General features: G+C 39.8%; 2 protein-coding genes and 1 long non-coding RNA gene across 3 annotated transcripts; 2 read left to right on the top strand and 1 right to left on the bottom strand.

Annotated features, from left to right (window-relative positions):
• Nucleotides 1-10,133: 10,133 nt before the first annotated feature.
• LOC138857040 (uncharacterized) lies at nucleotides 10,134-11,591 on the top strand. The gene is made up of 2 exons (XR_011396035.1): nucleotides 10,134-11,287; nucleotides 11,415-11,591. It is a non-coding gene; the product is annotated as an uncharacterized lncRNA (long non-coding RNA).
• Nucleotides 11,592-15,644: 4,053 nt separating this feature from the next.
• Nucleotides 15,645-19,781, bottom strand: Usp20-33 (Ubiquitin specific protease 20/33). The gene is made up of 6 exons (XM_014235289.3): nucleotides 19,591-19,781; nucleotides 18,960-19,515; nucleotides 18,188-18,902; nucleotides 17,104-18,124; nucleotides 16,717-17,047; nucleotides 15,645-16,661 (listed from the first exon to the last, which is right to left on the bottom strand). The coding sequence occupies exons 1-6, from the start codon at nucleotides 19,663-19,665 to the stop codon at nucleotides 16,330-16,332; spliced, it is 3,030 nt and encodes a 1,009-aa protein (XP_014090764.2). The 5' UTR covers nucleotides 19,666-19,781; the 3' UTR covers nucleotides 15,645-16,329.
• A 516-nt stretch (nucleotides 19,782-20,297) lies between these two features.
• On the top strand, nucleotides 20,298-24,186 carry Snrk (SNF related kinase). The gene is made up of 8 exons (XM_014235292.3): nucleotides 20,298-20,977; nucleotides 21,060-21,278; nucleotides 21,654-21,829; nucleotides 21,892-22,243; nucleotides 22,299-22,436; nucleotides 22,494-22,614; nucleotides 22,686-23,369; nucleotides 23,471-24,186. The coding sequence occupies exons 1-8, from the start codon at nucleotides 20,727-20,729 to the stop codon at nucleotides 23,993-23,995; spliced, it is 2,466 nt and encodes an 821-aa protein (XP_014090767.1). The 5' UTR covers nucleotides 20,298-20,726; the 3' UTR covers nucleotides 23,996-24,186.
• Nucleotides 24,187-25,500: the final 1,314 nt, after the last annotated feature.

Raw genomic sequence — 25,500 nt, forward strand, 5'->3', positions numbered from 1 at the left:
CTGTAAATTTAAAGATTTTATTAAAGAATGGGGATTTGAAGATAAAATTACATCTCCAAAACATCATCAAGCAAATGGTGTAGCTGAACGGCATATTCAAACGTTAAAACGAATTTTAAAGAGAATTATACAAGAAAATAAAGATAAACAATTAGCGTTATTACAATTAAGGAATATGCCTGTAAATAATGATAATTTAATTAAGTTAAACATCTTATACCTGATTGTAGACAAGAAGTCAAAATTAATAAAAATAAGTATTATAAAGGATTAATTGATCAACAAATGAAACAAAAAAGTTATTACGATAAAGGCTCTAAAAATCTGAAAGAATTTGTAAAGGAAGATAAGGTGAAAGTACATGACGCTGATGGAAAAAGTGTCCCGCATAAAAGTGGCATAATAATTGGAACTAATTTGAATCCGAGATCATATAAAGTTAAATTAGAAGATGGACAAACTATAACGCGTAACAGAAAACAATTGTCTGTGGGTCATCACTTTGATGATAAATCGTGTGAAAATGATATAGAAATACAATATAAAAAATCAGATAAAAATAAAAACAATTCGATTAATGTTGATACTGTTCGCGAGAATAGTGATCACTTTGATCAGCCTTTGGTACCGGTACCACTTCCTCAAAATAATAATAACAAGTAACCTGACGGCTAAGTTGTGAGTCAATGACATATCTTAATAAATAAACGACTTAATAATTTTATTTCATGTGGTACCGTTTATTAATATAAATCCTTCAAACACAACAGCGCCAATGTTAGCATACCTGATCCCATGATCACCGTTTATTTTGTATACGAATGCTAGTGGGTATTCAGTAGGAAGCGTTCTATCAAAAGTCATTGACGGGCATGAGAAAGTGGTTGCGTATTACAGCCAGACAATAAGCAAACCAGAAAGAAATTATTTTGTAACTCGGAAAGAATTACTGGCGATGGTGAAATGCATCAAACATTTTCACACTTTATGGCCAACGTTTTCACATAAGGACATATTTTATGTTTTGGTAGTCAAGGACCATTTCAACGAATGACCACAAGTATACACAATTCCTAATCAAGAGGCTGAGCCAGTAGCGGACGCATTATCAACAAGTAGGTAACGAGATTCGGTGTTCCTCGAGTCACGCTCGATGGAATTACCTCCAGTAATATAAGGATGGCTGAGGAAGTTAACACCATCCTAGAAGACGAGATGAGAGACATAAAGTCTTTGTGTTTTATACCTCAAATATGTGTAATCGGGACGATCAGACTTAGGTGGAAGGCAGTGTGGCGAAAACGGATGATAGAACATAATCTAATGGACGATAAATTGCCAGAATCAACTAGGCAGCGAATTCGTAGTTGTCAGAATGTTCTAGGGGCGAAGTTTTGTTAAAGACCTACTATATAAGGGCTGCCGGTACAGCAGACACAGGCTGGACAGAACAGCACACACAGTTCTAGTTAGAGTGTTGTCGTGTTAAGAGCAGTTAAGATATAAGCAAGAAGTTGTAAGCTCGGTTAATAAATAGTAAAGCGTTAGGTTAGGTTAGGTTAGGTTAGGAGGTCGATCCCAAGAAGGATCCCACTTGGACAGCTTAAGACGCCGGTCCGTTGTGATCCCTACAAAACTCCTATAGTCTGGATCAAAATACCCTTATAAGTCGACGAACAGCTTTGTGCTTGCAACAAACTTGTTAAGGCGGCCAATGTCCATTTCGGCTAAGTATTAAGGTCCGCCAAAAGTGTGATTGCCGAGATATTTCAATCTCAGCCTAGCGCAAGCCGGACATTGGAGGAGAAAGTGCCGGGATATTTCCACCTCGCCCTCCTCCATACAGCTTTGGCAACTAGCATCGGGTAGTACTCTAAGCCATACCGCATGAGCGCCCATTGGACAGTGTTCAGTGAGAACTCCTACCATAGCGGCGAGATGCACTTTGCTCAGGGTGAGAAGTTCCCCCGACCTCCTGCGCTCCATTTTTTTCCGGAAGGATCTCGCGGTTGCACAGGAGTTGGTCGTTGACCAGCGTCTGCTGAGCGCATGCGAGGTCCATTGGTCCAGAGCCAGAATGCAAGACGTTAGCGGACAACCAACTCGATCCCATTCCGATGTGAGCGGGGCAAGGGTGCCTCCCTGGCTAGCTCATCTGCTTTGCAGTTACCAGCGTTTTCGCTGTGACCAGGCACCCAAACGAGCCTGATGTTGAAATAGCCAGATGCTATCTCTAGTGGGGACAGACACTCCTTGACTAGCTTTGATTGCACGGTTCGCGCACTCAAATCTAGTATTGCCGCCCTACTATCGGAATGGACGCTCACTTCTACAAACGAGTCTGGACTACGCACCAGTACTTCTACCGCAACCTTGATAGCAGCCACTTCCGCCTGAAAAACACTACAGTGGTCCGGTAGCCTGAAGCTAGGATTGACGGAGAGGTCCTTGCAGAAAACCCCCCCCCCCCCCCTCCAACCTTCCCTCCTAGCCTTGATCCATCCGTGAAAAAGCTCACCGCGCCTGTTGTTGTTGTTGTAACGGTTACCTAGTCCCCGTTTGGGTGATAAATTCCAGATTCGTTGTCGTCGAGGTCATCTAACGGGAGGCCCAGGAAACGAGCTGTTTTGACGGGGTCGGACCATAGGGAGGAGGGTGTTAGATGGGTGGGGTTTGTTGGGCATGCAAAGAGGTGGTTAGTGTCATGCGGATACTCATTGCACGCAGGACATGTGTGTGTTTAACCTGCTACAATATCCAGAACGAAGTTGCACGAGGGTCACTCTGGTTTCGCGAGGCAACTCGAGCTCTGTGTCTGCTATGGGTGGTATATGTTGCCAACAACGTTTCTTTGTCTTTTCCCCAAGAGCTGCCGGCAAGCGACTTGAGGATTTTGTTGCGGCTCTGTACTTTGGCAGTTATCGCAGTCGTGTGAGGAGTGAAAGAGCACAGACTGTCCAAAGTAACGCCTAAAATTTTAGGATTATTTACTGTCGGAATTTTTGTGCCATCGACTGAAATATTCAGGTCCAGTCTGTACTCCTTCGTCTAATTTGTGAAGATGGTCGCTGTGGATTTAGTGGAAGAGAGTGTTAGGCTCCTTGCAGAGAAGAAGCGAGAAAGATCGGAGAGGTAGCTGTTTACTTTTGAACACATGCCATCGATTCCATTTCCCGACGTCAATATCGTACAGTCATCAGCGTACGAGGTCACTGAAATTCCCGCTGGTGGCTGGGGGAGTTTCGAAATATAAAAATTAAGCAGTAGTGGGGAGAGGACACCGCCCTGCGGAACATCCTGTTTAATTTTCCTAAGTTTGGAGTTTTGACCTCGAAACAGTACGGATGAATGCCGACCGCTCAGGTAGTTCATAGGCCACCGCTTCAGCCCTGGAGGGAGCGTTGATTGTTCTAGGTCCTCAAGTAGCGTTGTGTGATTGACTGTGTCAAAAGCTTTCGACAAGTCCAACGCTACGAGGATCGTCCTCTCGCAGGGTGGCTTCTGGTTCAGGCCATGAACTATCTGGGCGTTTATGACGCTAAGTGCTGTGGTGGTACTGTGAATTTTACGGAAGCCATGCTGATGGTCTGCTAGGCTCAGGTGGTGGGTGAATGATGGGAGTAACAAGGCCTCAAGTGTCTTCACTACTGGGGAAAGGAGAGTTATCGGGCGATAAGACTCCCCTTTGTTGGCGGGTTTCCCAGGTGGGACCACTCTTCCGACTTTCCACACATCGGGTATTTGAAGAGTGGATATCGACAGGTTGAGGACCTTGGTGAGATAATTTACTCCCGTTGGGCCTAGGTGTGTTAGCATCAGCATGCTTATTCCGTCAGGGCCAATGGATTTAGACGATTTCGCCTTTTTGATGACACTCTGAACCTTCCTAATCGGTGAAAGTAAGTGGTGCGCAGTCTTTTGGCATTTTGCGCAGCCGTCGGGTAACACATCGTTTGGCCTTGTCAGTCGAAGGGTGCAGTGTAAATTGTCGGCTGAAATAGCTCGCGCACTTCTTCGGGTCCGAGGAGGCATGACCATCGAATTGAATTTCAACCCGATCGTCATGTCTTCTCGGATTTGACAGGGCCTTGACAGTAGCCCAAAGCTTACTCACACCGGTGGAGAGGTTGCTGGACTTCAGGTGCTCTATCCATTTTGTCCGCTTATGATGATTTACCATTTGCCCAATCTCCAAATTGAGATCCCTTATTCGGGGATCACAGGGATCGGCATGGCGTAAGCTGTCGCGCTCGTTTGCTAATACAGCTGCTTCGGCTGGGAAATTAGGGCGGAGTTCCGCGATTCTTCCAGCCGGTATGAAGCGAGCAGTAGCAGCAGCGATCACCTTGCGGAATTGACGCTCGCCAACGATGACGTCCGTAGGAATGGATAGTGCGTTGAAGGTGCTCTCAGTAAATTCTGTGAAGCCGACCCATTAGCTTTGTTAAAGTTAATATAAGTACAATTGTCCACAGAAATAAAGTCAGGAGGTTTCTCGATCGAGAGTAAGCATAGGTCGCCAGGTTATACTATTTATCAGACCACCGCTAGCGATAGTAATATCTGGCGAGCTATTACAGGTGCCCATAATTCTGGTGGGGGCTTCGTCATTCATTGTGCAGAATGTCGAATCGTCTATCTGTTCCGCCAGCTCCATCCCCCTACGATCGTTTGACAGGCAGGAATGCCAAAGATCGTGATGCGCGTTAAAGTCGCCTAGCACCAAACGGTTTTCACCACAAAGTAGCGCATCTATGTTCGGGTGATATCCTGTTGGGCAACATCTAACTGGGGGGATGTATATATTAAATATTTCGAGCTCGACATCGCCTGACCGGACAGCTATACCCTGACATTCTAGGGTAGTGTCCCTACGGTCGATGTCAACATCGATAAGACGATACTGCACGGTGTTGTGCAATATGAAGGCTAGGCCTCCACCATTATCTCGCTCGCGATCCTTACGTAAAACGTTGAAACCTGCACAACTCAGAAGATCTGAGCGGCTGTTTAACTTGGTTTCTTGGACCGCAGCTATCGTTACGCGCTCCCGGCTCATGAATGCAACTATCTCCTCGATCTTACTCTGGAGTCCGTTGCAGTTGAATCGTAAGAGTCGTTTGTCGCGGGTGTCCAGTCGTGATCCTAGGGGTGAGTGGGGTGCGTGTAGGTGGTGGTTATTGCAGCTGTACTATCCGCATGGGCGGTTGTCGCACTGTGGTGTTGATTGGCGACGCCACTGTATATGATTGCGGGGGCAGACTCCTACAGCATGGGGCAACGTACGACGCACTCCACTCTCGTGTGGTGCGCAGACCAGAACACGACAGAAAGTGACACCAGCCAGTGCAAGAATGGCACTTGACTGATGTGACATTCCGGCGTATTATGGTCTTACACACGGAACAGACTGTGCGAGGAACCAGGAGTTGCTGGGTGGTTCTCGCACGAGGATTGGAGCTGGATGAAGGTTGGGGGGGAGGTTGGTCAGACTGGGAGTCATGCTGTCTGTGTAAGCTCGTTAGGGCCGTGGAGGTCCTATCTTGGCCACTCGACTGGAGTGGCAGCGCAGTGCGCGAACATGGTGCAGGTTGCACAGCCGTTGAGGCAGATGTCGCATTATTGCGTTGACAGCATGGGGCCACGTAACTTGTGGTCCACTCCCTATGTGTCTTAAGGCCTGAACAGGTCTTAAGATGGCTCCATCCATTGCATGTGTTGCACCTAACCGAGGTGGAGTTTGGATAGAGCCTTTTAGCGCAAGCGCAGCAGTAAAATTCCTCGGGGCCCGGGTTGGACTCGATGCCAGCACGGGTCAGGAGGATACGGTGCAACCCTGCTGCTAGGCATTGCTCCAATGACGACAAACTTAATCAAAAACTCACCGATCCAAACAGGGTTCCGGGTCAATTCCGGTACCGCAGAACCGGCTGTTGTGGGAATTGCTCACCGCGCCTCTTCTCCAGCGGATTCTTCCCATCCACATGTCCCTCGTTGGAATATGAGCGGAGAAGGAGCCGCCTCGAGTGGCCTCAGTGACGCAGTGATCTAAATTTTCCGGAATGCAGCTGAAGGAGGAAAGAATTTCGGAGTGTCCTAGTTCGGACCTCTTCATAAGCCCAGCTTCCCTGAGCCTTAGAGCACACTTCGCAGCAATGCACTTACCGGCAATGTTCACAGGTGCTATGTTTAAAATAGCATTAAGAGCTATTGTAGCTCTCCTGTAACTACGGTTTCGTAGATCCAGAAAACCACCTTAGGTGAGAGTCCCCGCCTTTTCCCTATAGCCCCTTTTGAGGAGTATAAGGCGACCGATGCCTTCTTAACTCTCTCCTCAATGTTTGGCCTCCAGGAAAGTTTTCTATCGAGGATAAGCCCTAGGTATTTCACTTTATCAACAGGTTGAAGAAGTGAACCCCCGAAGGAGGGGACAGGCACATTTGGGATGTTATACCTCCTAGTAAATAAAACCATTTCGGTTTTACTTAGGTTGACGGCTAGGCCGCTTCTATTCGCCCAGCTAGATACCACGTTCAGGTACCCCTCAGTGAGCTCGTAGACGGTATTCAGGAATTTTCCCTTCACCATAAGAACCACATCATCAGCATAGGCTGTCACCCGAAAGCCTTGCGCCTCGAGTTCTATAAGTAGGTCGTTTACCACCAATCTCCAGAGCAGTGGGGAGAGTACCCCCCCTGCGGAGTTCCCCTATTCACTTTTCTGGTTGTCTTGGTACCACCCCACACCGCTGCGACAGTTCGATTCCACCTCTAACTTTTCGAGGGCTTTAACCACTGTCTCTGGTCGCACGTTATTGAAGGCCCCCTCGATGTCGAGAAAGGTGCCCACAGTAAGTTCCTTGTGCTTGAGAGCTATCTCCAGCCATGACACTACATCATGCAAAGTAGTGTCGATCGACCTGCCTTTGATATAGGCATGCTGCGCCCGTAACAGTTTACCCCTCGGTATTCTGCATCTAATGTACAGATCCATAAGTCTCTCCAGCGTTTTCAACAGAAACGAGGATAGGCTGATGGGTCTGAAATCTTTTGCACCGACGTGAGAGCTTTTGCCGGCCTTCGGAATAAAGGTAACCATAACCTGTCTCCAGACCTTCGGGACATGGCCCAGTCTAACACAGTTCGCGTAGATGGGGCCAGCCAGCTGCAAGACATCTTCGCCATACATTGTAGTTGCGCTGGAATAATGCCATCGGGCCCCGGAGACTTAAAAGGTTTGAAGGATTTCAATGCCCAGGTAAGGTGACGATCGTCCAGAAGGTCCAGGAAGGCTGTACAGCCCTCCTGCAGCTCCCCCAGTGGCACTTCTTCAGCAGAGTGATTTAGTGGGAAATGAGCATCCAGGAGTAGCTTCAACGACTCCTCGCTGCTCGTTGTCCAACTGCTATTTACATTTCTTAGATACCCCACTGGAGCAGGATTTTTTGCAAGAATGCGCCTGAACCGTGAGGACTCATGGCAGCCCTCCACACTACCGCACAAGGCTCTCCACGGAGCCCTCTTGGCTTTCTTCAACTCGGACTTGTAAATGGCCAGTCCGGCTTTGTACAACGCCTAGTCGTAACTAGAGCCACTTTTACGGGCTTTGTTGAAAAGTCTTCTGCTCGAAGATCTGATTTCCGTTAGCTCCGAAGTCCACCAAGGGGGTTTCCCTTTGATTTTCTAAATTCTCAGAGGACAGGAGCTGTCAAGAGTAGTTCTACTAACAGAGCTGAAAACCTCGACGAGCTCATCGACCGCATCCGCAGATAGGATCGAATCCCTATCGGGTGGGGTTGGAAGAGCTGATCGAAGCTTTCTGCAGTCATCTAGAACCCTCCATTCCGAAATCAAGGGAGCAATTTCCCTAGAGGCTAGCGTATCGTCAAGGACTTCCGCCCTGCTAGCAGTCACATAGGTAGGACTGTTCCCCCTATTACATATAGAAAGATCTACACTACAAATAAAATCAAAAAGTGACTCACCTCTTGCGTTGATATCCGAGCTCCTCCAGACAATGTGCCTTTGCCTTTGCGCCTGGCCTCTGCCAGAGCCCTTTTCAGCAGGTACGGAGGTGGTTCCACCTCGTCGGCTTGCGGCATGTAGGCTGAGACAAGCCAGAGTTCTGCAGCACTGTCCTCCAGTCTAGCAGTGACGCATCTTCGTTGCTGAAATTAGGCAAAAGAAACACGTTAAGATCGTTTCTGATCAACAAGCAGGTTCTGGTTCTACCTGTGCTGTTAGCCGCCAGGAGCTTGTGGCTTTTTGTCCTTAAACCAGAGATACCGTTGCTGCTCAGCCACGGTTCCTGGACAACGTCGGCTTCGTCCCGTCCTAGATGAAGCAATAGATCAGATTTCTGGTCAGCCTGCTTGCCATCATAGCGCTCCAAAATCTTGGCAGCCAGCCGACGGTCCGACTTCAGCTTTTTAGCTGTCGCGATTCCCCCGGAACCCTTAGTGTTCGCTGAAGGCCCCGCGCCCCTCATGAACTTAACAGAGGTTCCTCTGCTAGTGCTGGCGCACTTCTGCTCTGCCTAAGGTGTCAGTGGGCAGATTCCTGCCCACTCCCCCCGCCTTACCGCCCCTAGTGACGGTAAGCCAGACACCCCCGGAATTTTTCTTCTCACCCTTTAGCGGGGACGGTTTCGTCCCCATAGGTGAGGATGTCCCCCCCAGGGAACTGTCCACTTTTGAAGAGGTCGGTTTCGACCTGCTTCCTCCCTCGTCCTTGGTTATGTACTCAGAGCCGCTATCCGTCTCCTGGAAAGGTAGTCGCCTATAAATGGTCCCAAGGTTATCTCAGTTACGAGGCCAAGGCGAGGGTTGACGAACGGCTTTATGGGGCAGTGCGTTCAGAGCCGACCAGCGCAAAGAAGGAGTCATCTCAACAAACACCTACCACACCAACTTAATGATAACAGGAGGGGAACGTGCTCTGAGGGCTGCTATGGTTTTAACGGGACGGAGGCGGCCTTGGCATTAGCCCATCGGCCATTTCTGCAGGGTGTCACCCCTGCATACTCAGGTGACAGAATACCACGACCACCAGCCCAGGGTTCAAACCGATCCATCTAAGAATCCAAGCTATGTCCGTGTCGCTCAAAGGTCAAATCCGTAGGAGTTCTAGAAAAGACCGTGAAGGCCGCAGGTCATATAGCGTTACCCAGGATGCACCGCGTGGAGGCGAACGGGCTCTACATCCCACATAAAAGTAGTAAAACGTTAAGTTGTTGGAATTAGCAATAAAGATAAGTATAAAGCCAATAAATTGGGACTTTAATTTAATGATCCAGTGATCGAACTCAAGAGTGAGTTAAAGGTAGTCGATTTATCTATAAATCCGTTACAATACATATTCACTTCAATCAATCGCGCTCGTGTCTATCTCGCTCTCAATTATTACAACGACAAAGGACGACTGTTACTATGTCGTTGTTATTGTCGCTTTAAAATGGAGAATACCGATTTAATTTCGATAAATGTCGATAACGCCAACAGGAATGCCACATAGCCGTTCTCATTTATGTGTTATATTATTGACCAGAGATGCCCAACTCGTCTCCCACTGGAAATTAGAACGCAATTGATAAACGTCAAAACCTACTGAACTCAAGCAACTGTCAAAGTTCAGTAGGTCTGACGTTTAGCAATTGGAAAAAGAGGGACGGCCAGATTAAAATCATACAGAAAAATATGTAAACAGAGTGATTTGTGCTGCAGTTGAAGATCACTAACAAAAATTGGAAAACAATGAAAATGAAAGAAAACGCGAAATTGAAATTTATGTGATAATATCTTTTGTGATGTCATGCTAAGTGGTATTGATTTTCAATTGAAAATTTTTAAAAACATTTATTAATTGAGAGCTAATACATTTATTCTTTTGATTACGTATTGAAAGTTCAAAAATCAATTGTTTAATAAATCACAAAATCCCAAAATCACAAAAAAAAAGAGTATAAAAAGTTTCTGCATATGTTTAACGGATACATGTATAATAATATTTAATCTTAATAAATGATCGGTATTTTAATTTAAATTCCCAAAAACTATTATTTGGTCCCATCTGGCTACAAAGGAAAATGTTATAAAAAACGCTCATTTTGAGGCGCTCTCACACTGGAAAGAGTTGGGCATCCCATTTGTTATTGACTGACTGAAGTAACATACATATGTATGTGTGTCTAAAAGGTAACCAACTTAATTTAAGGTGTAACCAAACCCAATCAACAATTATGAGGCGCCAATTAAAGGCGTTATGGTAACGAGCGGATGGACTTGGAGAATCTATACTATAAATCTAATAAAACTCAAAAGGAATTCGTCTCAGAAATAGTTGGCTCACACGCAAAAATCCAAAGACCTACTTTGTCCGACCTAAATTCTCTTACAAGTTCAGGCCGTTATAAAATGAAAATGGTGTATTCGACAGGCCATGTTCTCAAACTTTGACCGGAAACTGTTGTCTAATGGATTAAAATCTGGCCTTCCAGACGGCGAATCATCAGCAGCTATGAAACTAGAAATATTGCTTTTTGTCTTGTGCTGGAAGTTCCAATGCTCTCCATCGAAGAGAATATTTCTTAACTGTTTTCCCACCTGCTGGTACACGTTTGCCTTAGTTCATACCTCTTTCCACAGAAGTGCCTTTAAAGGAGATTCCCTATCAAAACATTACAGCAGCTGAATGCTGACCTCGTTGAACGCTTGAAATTTTTTCCTTTGTAAAAAGAACACTTTCATGTCCGTTGACCTTACTGGCCACTGAAGAAGCCGCTTGCATCTGTTGAGCCTAATTTGCTTCAAGCGTGGTGTCAGAAAATGACAACTTTAACGATAGTAGACTTTTATGTGGAGATCATCTCGAATAAATCTTGACATTGATCTGGTCTATATATTTCTTTTCCGTTTGTGAAAAGTTTTTATGGCTGACTTGGTTCGAACCGCAGGTTTAGGAAAACGATCAATTGTGCGGTAAACAAACATTATCGAAATATCAAGTGTTTTAAAAACTCATACACATTCACTAAAAACACGGCGGCTCCGGTCTTAAGTGGACCTGCTAATAGAGACGTTGGTGGCTAAAAACATGTTAATACCACTTAGTTTTGTACAAGCAAGCTTTGGATTGTTAAAGCAGCATAAAATTCTACGGATATACCTATTGAAAAAACTGGCAATGACACAAAAAGATAAGACGCATTTTTGTTAGAATATTCAATCACTTTAAACTCGATAAGTCAACATTATGGAAGTTAAGCTGAAATTACATAGTAATATAATGCAGTAAGTTTATCTGTTTCGTCACGGGAAATAATGCCATAATAACCAATTTTTTTCATGTTTTCAATTATTTTTATTATAAGCAATAACAAAAAACAGAAACAGAAAGTAATCATTTTTCAAATTACAGAAAAGAACGTTAGCTTTAAAGTAAATAACTAAAATATGTATGCACTGAGAATAAATTGCGAAATAAAAGTTCAAACGGGTTTATTTTTGAACTTTGATGGACGGTTAATACTTCCTTGGATAGCCTTTGGATTTTTTATATGCACTCAACCTGGATGGCACGGACTTTACAAGTTTTTGGGTCACTGAAGGTGGAATCTTGCTGCATTTTTCGGTTAACGCAGCTTTCAAAGATTCTTTGCTGGTTTTTTGGTATGTTCTGATTTTTTTCTAAATAAGCCCACAAATATTCGATAGGGTTGACATCTGGAGATTGGGATGGTGTATTTAATTGTTTGGGTGTCTTGTAAAGAAGCCATTGCTTAACAATGCGGGCGGTGTGTTTTGGATCATTGACGTGTTGGAAGACAAATGATTCTTCAAGTCCCCATTTAGCGGCACTTTCGTTCAAATTTGATTTAAAAATGTTAAGGTAATCATATTTGTTCATTGTATGCTCAATGAACACAAGATTACTTACTCCAGACGCTGCCATACACCCCTACACGACCGACCACCATCTTTTACCGTGGCAGTCATATTCCGTGCCCGCATCATACAGCACTCGACGAATAGTTTGGGGATTGCAGATATTACCAACCTCATTTTCAACTTCTGTACTCACATTTGGGGCACTCTATTTTGGGTTCGCCTGTGTCTTGCGTGTTATTATACGCCGCTCGTTTGCATCAAATATTTTTGGCCGCCCAGATCTTTCCTTATTGTTTGTATTTCTCTCTTTATTATATTTTTCTATTATTTTTTGAACATTAGAACTACTTTTATTTGTTATTTTTTCAATTTGCCTCGTGACTGTTTTTCTTTATATAGTTTTATTATATTATCTTATAATATATGTATGAATAATGTGATAATTCTCTTCTACGCGGTGCCATGATCGAAATGTAAACTAAATTACGGTGGAAATCTTTATATCTTAAACTAAAAATAACTATTTATTGAATTGGAAGCGGACGAACACTGTGTGCCAGTCGAAAACATACTGACATGGTACATTGCATATAGGTATATTTATGTGACGCGATTTTTGGTTTTTACTCAGAAAATCCAACGGCTCTTAATAACGGAAAATGTGAATGATATCGATCTATCATACTCAAGAAGGCGATTATAAGTAATTGTTATTATAAAAAAGCCAAAAAGTTTTCTTTTTATGTTGCGATTAATTTGACTTTTTTACGCATAATTAATAGCGCATACTTATTTTTGTGATATACCGTATATGTACACATAAACAAGAAAAACTTGCGAAAAACAGAAAAAATTATTTTACCCGTAACGATTCGAAAAAATTTACGTAAGAAACGTGTAGTCTAGCAACCCAACCATATTCAATGAAAAATTACGTTTATTTTAAATGTCTCCTTCTGCATGTTACAAGCTTGGTGGGAAACTTACCGGCTCAGGGTATAAAAATAACAATATAAATCAGAAATCAAAATAAAAACAAGTAAGGAAGGGCTAAGTTCGGATGTAACCGAACATTTTATACTCTCGCAAAGTCAAATGGTATACTCGTTTGAAAATTTTTTGTGGATTGGCTGATATTATCGGTAGAAGGTCACCTATAGGCACTGGGGTCCACATATTTAGTACTTAGGGGCTTGAACAGTTTTGGTTCGATTTAGACAATTTTTGGTCACAAGGTGGCATACTTTAAACGTATTATTCACGCAAAGTTTTACCCCGATATAATCATTGTTGCTTGATATGCATAGTGGAAAGTGAAAGAATCAGATGGAATTGAAAATGGTGTTATATGGGAAATAGGCGTGGTTGTAGTCCGATTTCGCCCATTTTCGCACTATAGCATAGAAATATGAAAAGAACGTTATGCACCGAATTTGGTAGAAATCGGTTAAGCAGATCCCAAGATATAGGTTTTCAACTAAAAGTGGCCTGTGCCACGCCCACTGTCTAATTTTGAACACAATTCCTATAAAGTCATCTCATACCATCCCAGAGATAAAATTTAATGTCTCTGGCGTGTTTAGTGCTTGATTTATCGCGCTTTTAGTAGTTTTTAACAGTACCGTTATATGGGGAGTGGGCGGAGTTGCCACCCGATTTCAACTATTTTCACCACTGGTAGAGGTTCTAAAAAAATTTGCTTCCAGTGAATTTTGTTATTATAGCATTAGCGGTTTAGGAGATATGCACATTAAACCTATTAGAGGCGGGACCACGCCCACTTTTTAAAAAAAAGTTTTAACTGCATATGCCCCTTCCTAATGTGATCCTGTGTACCAAATAACAGTCTTGTATCTTATTGCGGAGCTTAGTTATGGCAAGTTATTTGTTTTTGATTAATGGCGTTTTGTGGGCGTGGCAGTGGTCCGATTACGCCCATCTGCAATATGGGGAGTGGGCGGAGTTGCCACCCGATTTCAACTATTTTCACACTGCAGGTAGAGGTTCTAAAAAAATTTGCTTCCAGTGAATTTTGTTATTATAGCATTAGCGGTTTAGGAGATATGCACATTAAACCTATTAGAGGCGGGCCCACGCCCACTTTTTAAAAAACAGTTTTAACTGCATATGCCCCTCCCTAATGTGATCCTGTGTACCAAATAACAGTCTTGTATCTTATTGCGGAGCTTAGTTATGGCAAGTTATTTGTTTTTGATTAATGGCGTTTTGTGGGCGTGGCAGTGGTCCGATTACGCCCATCTGCAATACCAACCGTCTCATGGTACCAAGAAACATGTCTACCAAGTTTCATAAAGATATCTCAATTTTTACTCAAGTTAGAGCTTGCACGGACGGACGGACGGACGGATGGACGGACAGACAGTCACCCGGGTTTCAACTCGTCTCTTCATCCTGATCATTTATATATATATAACCCTATATCTAACTCGATTAGTTTTAGGTAATACAAACAACCGTTAGGTGAACAAAACTATTATACTCTGTAGCAACAGGTTGCGAGAGTATAAAAATCAATGTAAAATCCTTCCGCCCGATTGATTGACTAATTGAATTGTGGGAAATAGTTAATATACCGTCTTTTTATAAAACTTATATGGTTGTTTTGCTAAATTCGCGTGAGTTCCTGATCTGTATAGAAAAACTAACATTTTTGTATGTAATTAAACAAATATTGAATCAAGTAAAAAGTTCGTTCGGTTTTTTATTGATTTTTCAAAAGATGAAAACTTTGTGTACATTTGTCCGATTTAAGTCAAATATGCGCCGTTTTGTTCGTAAACTTCTTGCCAACGAGATGCCAACTTCTTAATACCCCTCTCGTAGAAGACTGCGTCCCTATTGGCAAAAAACTCGGAGAGCCAATTTTTACAGGCCTCTCTTGAAGCCAACTTCTCACCATTAAGTGCGTTCGCCATTTACAGGAAAAGATGGTAATCACTTGGTGCCAGGTCCGGACTATAAGGTTTGTGCATTAGGACCTCCCATCCGAGCTCCCGGAGCTTCTGGCGCGTCACCAAAGACGAGTGTGGCCTGGCGTTGTCCTGATGGAACACAATTCGGCCTCTGTTGATCAAAGATGGCCTCTTCTGGATGAGTGCTGCCTTCAAGCGGTCCAGATGTTGGCAGTAGAGGGCCGAATTGAGCGTTTAGCCATAGGGAAGCAGCTCGTAGTAGATGATTCCTTGCCAATCCCATCAAACACACAGCAAACCTTCCAGGCCGCTTTTTCGCCTTGGTCGAAGAAAAATTGTATAATATAGCGAATTTTCTCTTTGCCGGTGCCCATCTTTGACGAGCGCTCACAACGTACTGAGTCAATCAATCGAAAAACTGTCAAAGACAAACTTTTAGCGCTTGTACTATGGACAATAACGCCATCTCTTAGATAAAAACCGAACGAACTTTTTACTTCACCTATATATTAAAATGTTGCAAACAGTAGCCTCTACCTAAACGATACCTTTATATCGAACTGCATATGTATATACAACAACGAAATAAACTAAAGATGAATCAAGACTTAGCAAATGATTGAGAAAAAAATAACAGTTCAAATGTAGTTGTTACGACTAAACACATATAAACAAAGCAAATTTACACATATACATACATATAAATATTTATAGAATATATCAATTCCTTAAGTTTGTTCCAAACAAAATAGGGTCTCGAGGCAACACTCTATAAAGAAGTAGAAGAATTAAGTATTTAGAAAACCTTTTATGATAATACATATGCGTATAGCAAGAACTTAACAAATATTTTATTCTTTACTAAAGGAAATTACTTATCAGGAAATGTTACATTTATTTTTGTTACAAAAACACAGAATAATGAATATTACTTGTACAGAATTAAGTATCCTGTTGTCAGTTATCTAAAAACTATGTTTCAAACTTTAAAATTTTAAGTATGAAACACTATTTGATTATGCCTGTTTCAGATGGTTACAGATAATTTAGTATAATTAATTTTTATATATGTTGGTACACCCGAAATTTTTTATTTTTATTTTTAAATTACAAAATACAACCTTTCTACTAAATATGGTTAACCTATATTTTATTTCATCATGGATATATACGTACTTACATACATTGAGAAATTTACAATGTAAAAATAAAAAGTTTACGCATATAAAAATACATACGAGGATAGCCCAACAGAATTAACTCTACAAAAATTGTATTGACTACTTTGAAAATCTGATTTTATTAAATATCAGTTTCGGTGGTCTCTCTGGATTCCGGAAACTGAATAAATTTCTGAAAAGTTACGACATCTTTACTTTTCGATCTATTTTTTGTATGTCCAGTATGCACTGCTACTACTTCATCAGAATATGCTCCTAAGCTTTCGGCATAGGTGCTCTTTGAATTGTAACTCTACAAAAATTGTATTGACTACTTTGAAAATCTGATTTATTAAATATCAGTTTCGGTGGTCTCTCTGGATTCCGGAAACTGAATAAATTTCTGAAGAGTTACGACATCTTTACTTTTCGATCTATTTTTTGTATGTCCAGTATGCACTGCTACTACTTCATCAGAATATGCTCCTAAGCTTTCGGCATAGGTGCTCTTTGAAATTGTTTTTCTAGGCTTATTTTCATATAGGAATGATTGCTTTTGATTTGTATTAAATGCACTTTGCGGTAAGTCGGGTTCGATATGAACTGCTTGAGTGGAATGTGTGTGTACTTTTTCCGCTGAACCATTCTCTATGCTATCGAAGTTTCTCCGAAAATTGTAATTACCTGTTGATAATATGCAACTTAAATGATATTCCGTGGTCTTAAATTATATTGTTACCTGTAGGTCCAAATGCACTTTTAATGGCATTTCGACTTTTTGTGTTCTTTCTTCGTAGGCTATTTCGAAGTAATGGTGAGCGCAACTTCTTACTATTACCTCCAAAGCGTTTCGTATTTTTGGTTTCTTTAAAATTGCCATAATGAACGGACAATATTGGCGAGCGAGTACTGTCATCCGAACTTCTATTATCTAGATTTTCTTGCATTGTTTCGAATTCATTCATATCAACAGAATTCATATTTCCTATATTGCTTTCCGTATCTGAAAAATCGAGTTTGTCTGCTAAATGGTCAGATTCAAACTGTTCATCTTGGTCAATAATTTCAATCTAAAAGTAAAAATTGTTTTTTAATTTAGCCTTTTTATTTTTCTAAGTTTACAAACCTCTTCTGTAACCGCTCCTCGAAGCATTATTGCTGGCCCTCCTCCATAAATACCATAGAAGAAACGCCACAGAAGAGCATTCACCTGGGCATAGTCCGAGCCTGGACGCACTTGTCGAATTGGTAACGACTGAACAGCATCTGTTAGGGCAATATTAGCATTAGAAATGGGTCCCGGTTCCTTATAAGTAATCCCGCGAGCAAATTGTTGCCATTTTCGCAGCCAAGGCATTGATATGGCATATATAGCGCCACAATCATGTTCGGTATCCATACCAGTGAATTTCGTAAATACACATAATTCATAAATTTGGCGTCGTTTCAGAGATTCAGCTGCTCGTTTGCAAATTTCACATTCAAACAACATGTTTATAGCAGGCCCACCACCAAATGTAGAATATAGAAAATCCCACAATTGCTGAGATAAAGGTACCGCAATCTGATCCAACAAAGCCATTTTAGACTCTAAAAGGCCACCGTGTAAACACAGTATTGTCCAATTATTGATTGGTCCAGGTTCCGCAAATGTACTAAATCTTGAGAGCCATTCACGTGCAACATAAAATCGAATTTCTGCGGTGTGAACTGGATTCAATGCAGAAATTTCACTTGCCTTTGCTCTAATTAAATCCATTTGAGGATTATGTTTCCGATAAAATAGAACATATGCTTGACAGTTCTGAACAGTGCTGGCTTGTACTTCTATGACATGCTGATCATCATATTGATACCAACGATCTGTAACAGGATTACGGGCAAAACATGTATAATGACCACCCCCTACGGTACCATGATGACAAATCACAGAAACCACATTGTACACTGTTACTACTGATTTACAATCTTTATGTAAATATGGTTTCATATCAAAACCTTCAAGAGGAAAATGAACTGGTGACGATATTTTCGAACTATAGGACAAATCATGACGGAACCGCTTCAAGTGAATGCACAACACCTCCGGAAGCTCCAAAATTTGTGAATATTTAATCCCAGTTCTTAATTTATTGCACTTTTCACAACTGTGTAATAATAATTTTTGTCGTTAAAAAATATTACAAGTAAATATTACCGGAAATAAATACCTATACATATTGTCTCCTTTGAGTTCGTCTGCACTAAAAAAACTTGACATACAGTCATATAACGTTACAGAAGGACCCCACAGCCATGATCGAAAAACTTTCCAGAACCAAGTGAACCATCCGTCTGTGTTATTAGGTGCCAAAGTGTCAATTGAATTAAGACTTTGAGCGCTTAAGCTATGGGTTTGATGGAGCATGTTCAAATAGTCTCGATTCGGAATAGGTAACGAAAGATCTTGAAACGTTTCTTCGCGTGTGGAAACCCGATCACAAGTGAGGCATTGTACTGATGAGAGTAATTTTCCATCAAATACGTCACTTATAATTGAATGAACTTCTGCTTGAGGCTGCGATGAACTGTTGTGCGCTTTACGTGTTCTTCGATTACGATCTGCGCTACTTGTGTTTAACTGTCCTTTGACTTGATTAGAATGCTGGGAAAGGCTGCTATCACACGTTTCATACTCAGAATCTGACAAGGAGCTTGACTGAGACACAGAATCTGAATCTACTGGTCCTTCTGAGCTGTTCATCTCTATCATTGGAGTTTTGGTACAGGACATTATTGGCAAAACAGGGCTATTTTCTTTTAATTCTTCATGTAATTGGTCCATAAAACAACGCAAAAACTCTTGGGTATCATGCTGCTGAAAGCCACGAAACATTGGATGAACACTTCGAATTCCATATAATATTCCACGAGGTGCAATGTAATCTACATTTCAACTATATTGCATTAATAAACAAGTTCAAAAAATTGTGGTATATTTACCTTTTCCAATACCCTTTCTGCTCCATATGTCATGAATTAACCGCTGATAACTTTTAGCAAGTCCAACTTTATTCCGATTTGAACTTTGCTCAACAATGTGTTCAACCAAATCACTGCAGTTGAGGAAGTAATGTGTCATGGGTTGTACGTTACTGAGCGCTTGTAGCGCTGAGTTCATGTAACAGGTATTAGCGATGTTTTGCAACCCGACCAATCCGGTTGAGGATGCCGACATTTCCTTGTTATTTTCGTCACTTTCATTTCCATCACTGTTATCTTTTTCATATTTTTGCGAGGCGACTGTTGACCTCATTGCTGTAATAAATGGGTCCTCTATCAATGTTGGCTTCACGTCAATAAACACCTCTCGTTCACATAAATAGCACCATAAACGTTGTGATGACATATTCATGTGTAGGCAATGGCAGTTATCTAGCTGAAAATGTTCAGTGCTGTGATCATTGGCTTGTTCAGAGCATCCCACACGTAAGCAATTCCTCTGAAGACAGATCCATAGATTCGGTCCGGAATAATCACACTCCGCACATGACTTTACCTACTCCAAAAAACAAATATTTTGGTCCGTTAGTAGATAGAATGACATTACGAAAAGCAGCTAATACTTGGGTACCTTTTCAAGCTTTTTAATCTCCAGCACGTGCTCATTGCCAATGTGTGGACACATTTTATACCTTTTCTGTGCCATTACAAAAATCAGTTGCCAATTCCCACACAAGACATGAAATTAAAGCACAATTCCTGCTTAATTTCGCAAATCTTCCTGCAATCAAGTGATACTCTAAACATCACGAAGTTACCACATTTTAAAACATTGTTATTATTACCAGACCATGAAAAAATAATATTTCGGTTACACATTTCAATGTTACATAGCGAAGACTTTTATATATAAAATTATTTAAGTATATACCGAAATTTAATCAATTAAATTAAAATTTGGTAAAGGTTTAGTTTAGGTCCCCCAACGAAAGAGGCCCCGAAAATAATTTTTTTTTAAATCATCTTATTTTGCCGCGAGGATTACAAATCCGTAAGCAGGAAGTCAATTTTTTCAATAATTCCATTTTTTTGAACTTTTAATATAAATAAATTATTACAAAAAATTCAAAAAATTACACACTTTGTACATTTTCTTTCGCGTGGTAATTCCTTTCTGCACTGGAGGCCTGTTTTTTGCAATTTATGTTAAATATATATAATATTTAAATTAAAGTATATTCACGTTAAAGTTAAGTTTTTGAACGTGAAATTATGATATATCTACACAGTGGAGACTTCACACAATAATTCTGATGGTGTGGCAGCATTTCAAGAAAATGCATTTGCTACAGCCAGAGCCCATCGCATACAGATATTGGATCAAAAGAAGAATTGATGAAATATTTCTATAAGTGATTTAATAAATTAACTTTACACAAGTGTGCATGGAGATTGTGAGTTTAGTTATTAAAAGGACGTAGAGAATTTAATTCCATTAAAATGTGTTTAATTTGATCGAAACCGAACAAGTATATTGATGTTTCCACTTCTCTAAAACGGAATGAGGCAGATTCTCTGGGGGAAAATCTCCAAAGATATATTTGATTAGAACAAACGTCAAATATATAAAGGATATCTTCTAAGTTATGACTAAAATTTCTATATAATCTAAATGAAAATACGTTTTTAATCGGAGCAGAGTTTATCCGAATTTACTGTGCCTATTAAAAACACCAATAGCACCAAAGCTTATTGGTGGATTCGGGCATGCACTCTGACGAGAATATGGCTTTCGGTGCATCGGCGACACAAATTCAATCTATATCCAGTTGTAGCGGTGGTTCTTACGATGGAAAAATAGCTGGATTATATGATTTAGAAGAAACTCTAGGCTCCGGACATTTTGCTGTAGTGAAACTGGCCCGACATGTATTTACTGGTGCTAAGGTTGCCGTGAAAGTAGTAGATAAAACTAAATTAGATGAAATATCCAAAGCCCATTTATTTCAAGAAGTAAGGTAATATATACGAAAAACAACAGAAAATAACCTATAGCACTCGTCAAATAATAAAATATTTATTTTGTTGAATTTTGTTTAGATGTATGAAGTTGGTACAACATCCGAATGTGGTGCGTCTCTATGAGGTCATTGACACGCCAACTAAACTCTATTTAGTTTTGGAGTTGGGCGATGGTGGTGACCTATATGATTATATAATGAAACATGAGGGCGGTCTTAGCGAAGAATTCGCTAAAAAATATTTTAAACAAATTTTACGAGCTATCACTTATTGTCATCAGTTGCATGTTGTTCACAGGTGAGTGAATGATTTTGTATGTATGTTTTAGATGTTTAAAAATGTATAATAATATAATATAATATATATTCCATACATACGGAATACATATTTTACAAAAAAGTTTAATGTTATTTGCCGCATAATTGTAGCATATATTTCGCTGTGAGCGCTATAACTGCGTACCCGATTTTTCTTTTGCTTTCCGGGTGCTATCTTGACTGATATAATTCGTTCTTCAGGTGTTTGGGCCTGAATAGCTTGTATTAATAAACCATTCTGTGCATAGACATATACATTTAGCTATATGTATTATTAGTGAATATGTACTATATGTAGTAATTAATATACAGTAAATTTCTTAATAAATTTTTTTTTTATATATTACATTTACAGAGACCTGAAGCCAGAAAACGTTGTATTTTTTGAAAAAATTGGTGTCGTTAAATTAACAGATTTTGGATTTAGCAACAAATTTTCTCCTGGCCAAAAGTTAGAAACATTTTGTGGCAGTTTGGCGTATTCTGCTCCAGAAATTCTTTTGGGTGACTCTTATGATGCGCCAGCTGTTGGTAAGCATTAAAATATTGTAATATAAAAATTTGTAAATTAAAAATTCCCAAATTTCTTACAGATATATGGTCACTGGGAGTAATACTTTATATGCTTGTTTGTGGTCAGCCACCTTTTGAAAAAGCCAATGATTCAGAGACTTTAACGATGATTATGGACTGTAAGTATACGGTCCCACCACAGGTGTCCCAACATTGTAAGCAGTTAATTAGTTCAATGTTGGTTCGTGACCCAAAAAAACGTGCTACCCTTGAACAGATTGCAGCACATTCTTGGTTAAGTGAAATATCTGATTTTAATGCGACGGATAGTTTGCCATTGATAAGTAGGCAAGAACTTAGTGATGAAGACCACGCTTTCATAATACAAAAAATGATTAACGGAAATATAGCTCCTAAAGAGGAAATTTTGCAGTGAGTATTTATCGTCATTCATACTATTCTACTTAAATAATCAAAAAATGTATAGGGCGCTGGATAAAAATCAATATAATCACATCACAGCAACATATTTCCTCTTGGCAGAATTGAGGCTACGTAAACGTCGCGAAGAGCTATTACCAAAAAAGCTAACGTCTCTCCTTTTACCAGATGTTGTTACGGCGAAGTACGTTGAATAAATTAATTATTGTATCGACGTATATACTCATTTCAAAATTTTTAGGGCAAACGTTACAGATTTGAAGCGTGAAAAACAACCAGACATCAAACTAAATTCTTTGGACTCAAATAAAATTATAATGCCGATAAATATGGTGACGCGACCTGCAGCGGAAACTAAAACCGTTAGTTTACTAAATATGCTTTTGTAAACTAAAAACTTATAAAATTTACGTGTTTTTTTCTGTAAATTCAGGATAAAAGAAGTAGAAAGTGCAGCATTGTCCGAGAAGAGGACGAAGACGAATCTGGCTACGAAAATACAAATGATGGTAACGAATTACGTGTGGCTATTACCCGACGAGAATCAATATCTGATGGCCGTTTGAATTGCGTGGTTCAAGAACGGACTAAGTCCAATTCTATGATTCAAGTAGATGATCGCCCAAAAATGACCGAATCAGTAGATGCTACTTTAGTACATAAGCTTAACCAAATAGAAAATCATGTCGCATGTGATACAGGTGTGAAGAAGGACTCATCAAATTTTAGAACAGCTAAACCACCAATAATGGAAGATGCTTTAAGAGGAATAAAAGACCTCGAAATAGGCAAATTAAATTCCTTATCTATGAGTAACAAAAACCCAGTACTAACACATCGTCGTAGCAAGCTAAGCAAAATTCGAACACCCTCATGCAGTAGCTCCGAAGCATCGGACGATGATACTAAAGCACGTAGTAAGAAAAAGATAAATAAATTCGTTGGTGATACTCCAACAAGATTTCGCATGCACCGACGTGATTCCCACGATGATTCAAGTGATTCACAAGATCAATCGTGCCCTCCCTCTGGGTCCCAAATACCATCAACTCAAATGGTTACCGGCAGTAATACAAACGTAAGCGGAAAAAAGGATAATCAAAAATCTAGCAAAGAGGTAAAAAAAAAATGTCTGAAAAGCGAACTACATATGTATACAATTTTGTTTCCTTATTATATTTCGTTAACTAATAATATTAATTACTTTTTTTAATTTAGCATAATAAAACCGATGAGAAGCGAAAAGACTCGCACACTGAACGACAAAAGAAAACTCCAAAAGACCAGAAAAATAAAAATAACTGTTCTCTTGACAGCTCAAATTCAGAATTATTTATGATCGGAACAGGGCGGCGTCGAGTTCGGGAGAGCCAATCACTGGATCGTATAACCGAGGCACAGGAATACGAATTTCGTCAAAAATGTCTTACATCTGACATTCAAATCGATATTAGGAATTCTCTTTTTAACGTTAACTCATGCACTGTTGCAGAAACTAAGGAAGAGTATCAAGATGATATCATTTCCATTGATTCAGAAAGAATTACGAGCAATTCCATTTTCCTCGAAAAAAATTCAATGCACATACGTGAAAGCATTTGTAAATTGAATTCAATAGAAGATATTATTCTCGAAGATAGTAAGATATCAAAAGCAATTCAACTTACTGGCTCAAAATGCTTTGTTACTATGAAAAAAATTCGTAAGCTAGGTAAATATTTTCCTGTAGTAAATTTTTCTTAATACGGCAGGTGTCAAATGAAGCAACCAATCATACAGAGGCAGCATTATTGAAAAATATAACTAGATATTTTAATTAAATTAATTTAAACTTAAAAGTATAATCTAATATTCAATGCAATATTCTATTATTAGTAATTATAAATAAATCGCAACAAAGTCACATGCATTACGCACGTTCTGAACGTAATAAATGTTTATGTGTGTTTTTTGAATTCAGTGAAAAATGTGCAGGGTACCAAACAGCATAAATAAGACAAATATACTTGTATATGTACATATGTATGTGCAGTAGGTAGAAAAAGTAAGTTATCAAAGCGTTTTTTTTTAATGCTCTGGGCTTTTTTGCTTTATAGACTGCACAGTTATAAAACGTGGAGAAAGTAAGTTATCAAGTGTTATAAACGGTGTTTTTGTATTAAACTTGATAATAAATAGCAAAAATTCATTCAAGGTACTAGAAATTTAATTTTTTGAAATATGGATGTGACTTTTCAACAGTGAATCCAAAAAAATTACCTAAAATGGTAAAGCTTAAGCAATTAACGAATGGGGAGCGTTCAGCCATAATCAGTTTGCATAAAGATGGGCACACGCAGCGATATATTGGCGAAAAGTTTAATAAAACAAAGAAAATCGGGTCATAAAAAAAAAGACAAAAAGAATTTTGGATATCTCCAACTCCGATCCTTTAAAATCGGTTCCTAAAATTCGCGCTCAGCTTATAAAAGAAGACAAGAAGGCCCCTCAGTGCACACTGTCCGTAACAGATTGCGCCAAGCCAATATTCAAGAAAGCCGCGTTCCAAGAACTTTGACTTCCGAATAAATTATCAGAAGATATTTCTTTATTAAGTATATAAAAAAGAAAGTAAGGTTATTGTTTAGGTTATCTAAAACATGTAAGTGTTTTGAAATATTAAAATATTTTGTTATATTGAGCCTTAAAAGTTAATTTTGAAAATCCTTTGTAATTAATATATAAGTGTACATATATTTAGGCCTCATATATGATATCTTGTTTTTTAAAGTTATTTTAATTATGTATATTTTTCTGTAAAATGGAAATCGAAAAATATCCAAGAAATACATTGAAAAATCTCAAAACTTATTTCTTTCCTTAGTGGCACCACTGTCAAATGTTATAAAAAATGTGAACTTTGACAGGGCTCTCTCGATTCAAAGAGTGTTATGTCATATTATCCATGACCCTGGACCAGGATACCTTTTGACCGAATAAAAATGTTTACCCCATGGATAACATAATACGAAACTCAAGAATGATAAAAATAAAATGTAGTCTATCATTCTTGTACGAAACTTTGATTAGAGAGAGCGCTGCCAAAGGGCCCTTTTTTATAAACTTTGTCAACGGTGCCACTATGAAAATAATTTAGTTTTGAGGTTTTTAATTATTTAAATTGTATTTTTCGGTTTTATTGCACAGAAGAGTACACGGAATTTACATTGGTTTTAGAAGAATATATTAGGCCCTTATACCAATATGCA

This window comes from Bactrocera oleae, chromosome 4 (assembly GCF_042242935.1).
Source record: "Bactrocera oleae isolate idBacOlea1 chromosome 4, idBacOlea1, whole genome shotgun sequence".
Taxonomy (NCBI): Eukaryota; Metazoa; Arthropoda; class Insecta; order Diptera; family Tephritidae; genus Bactrocera; species Bactrocera oleae.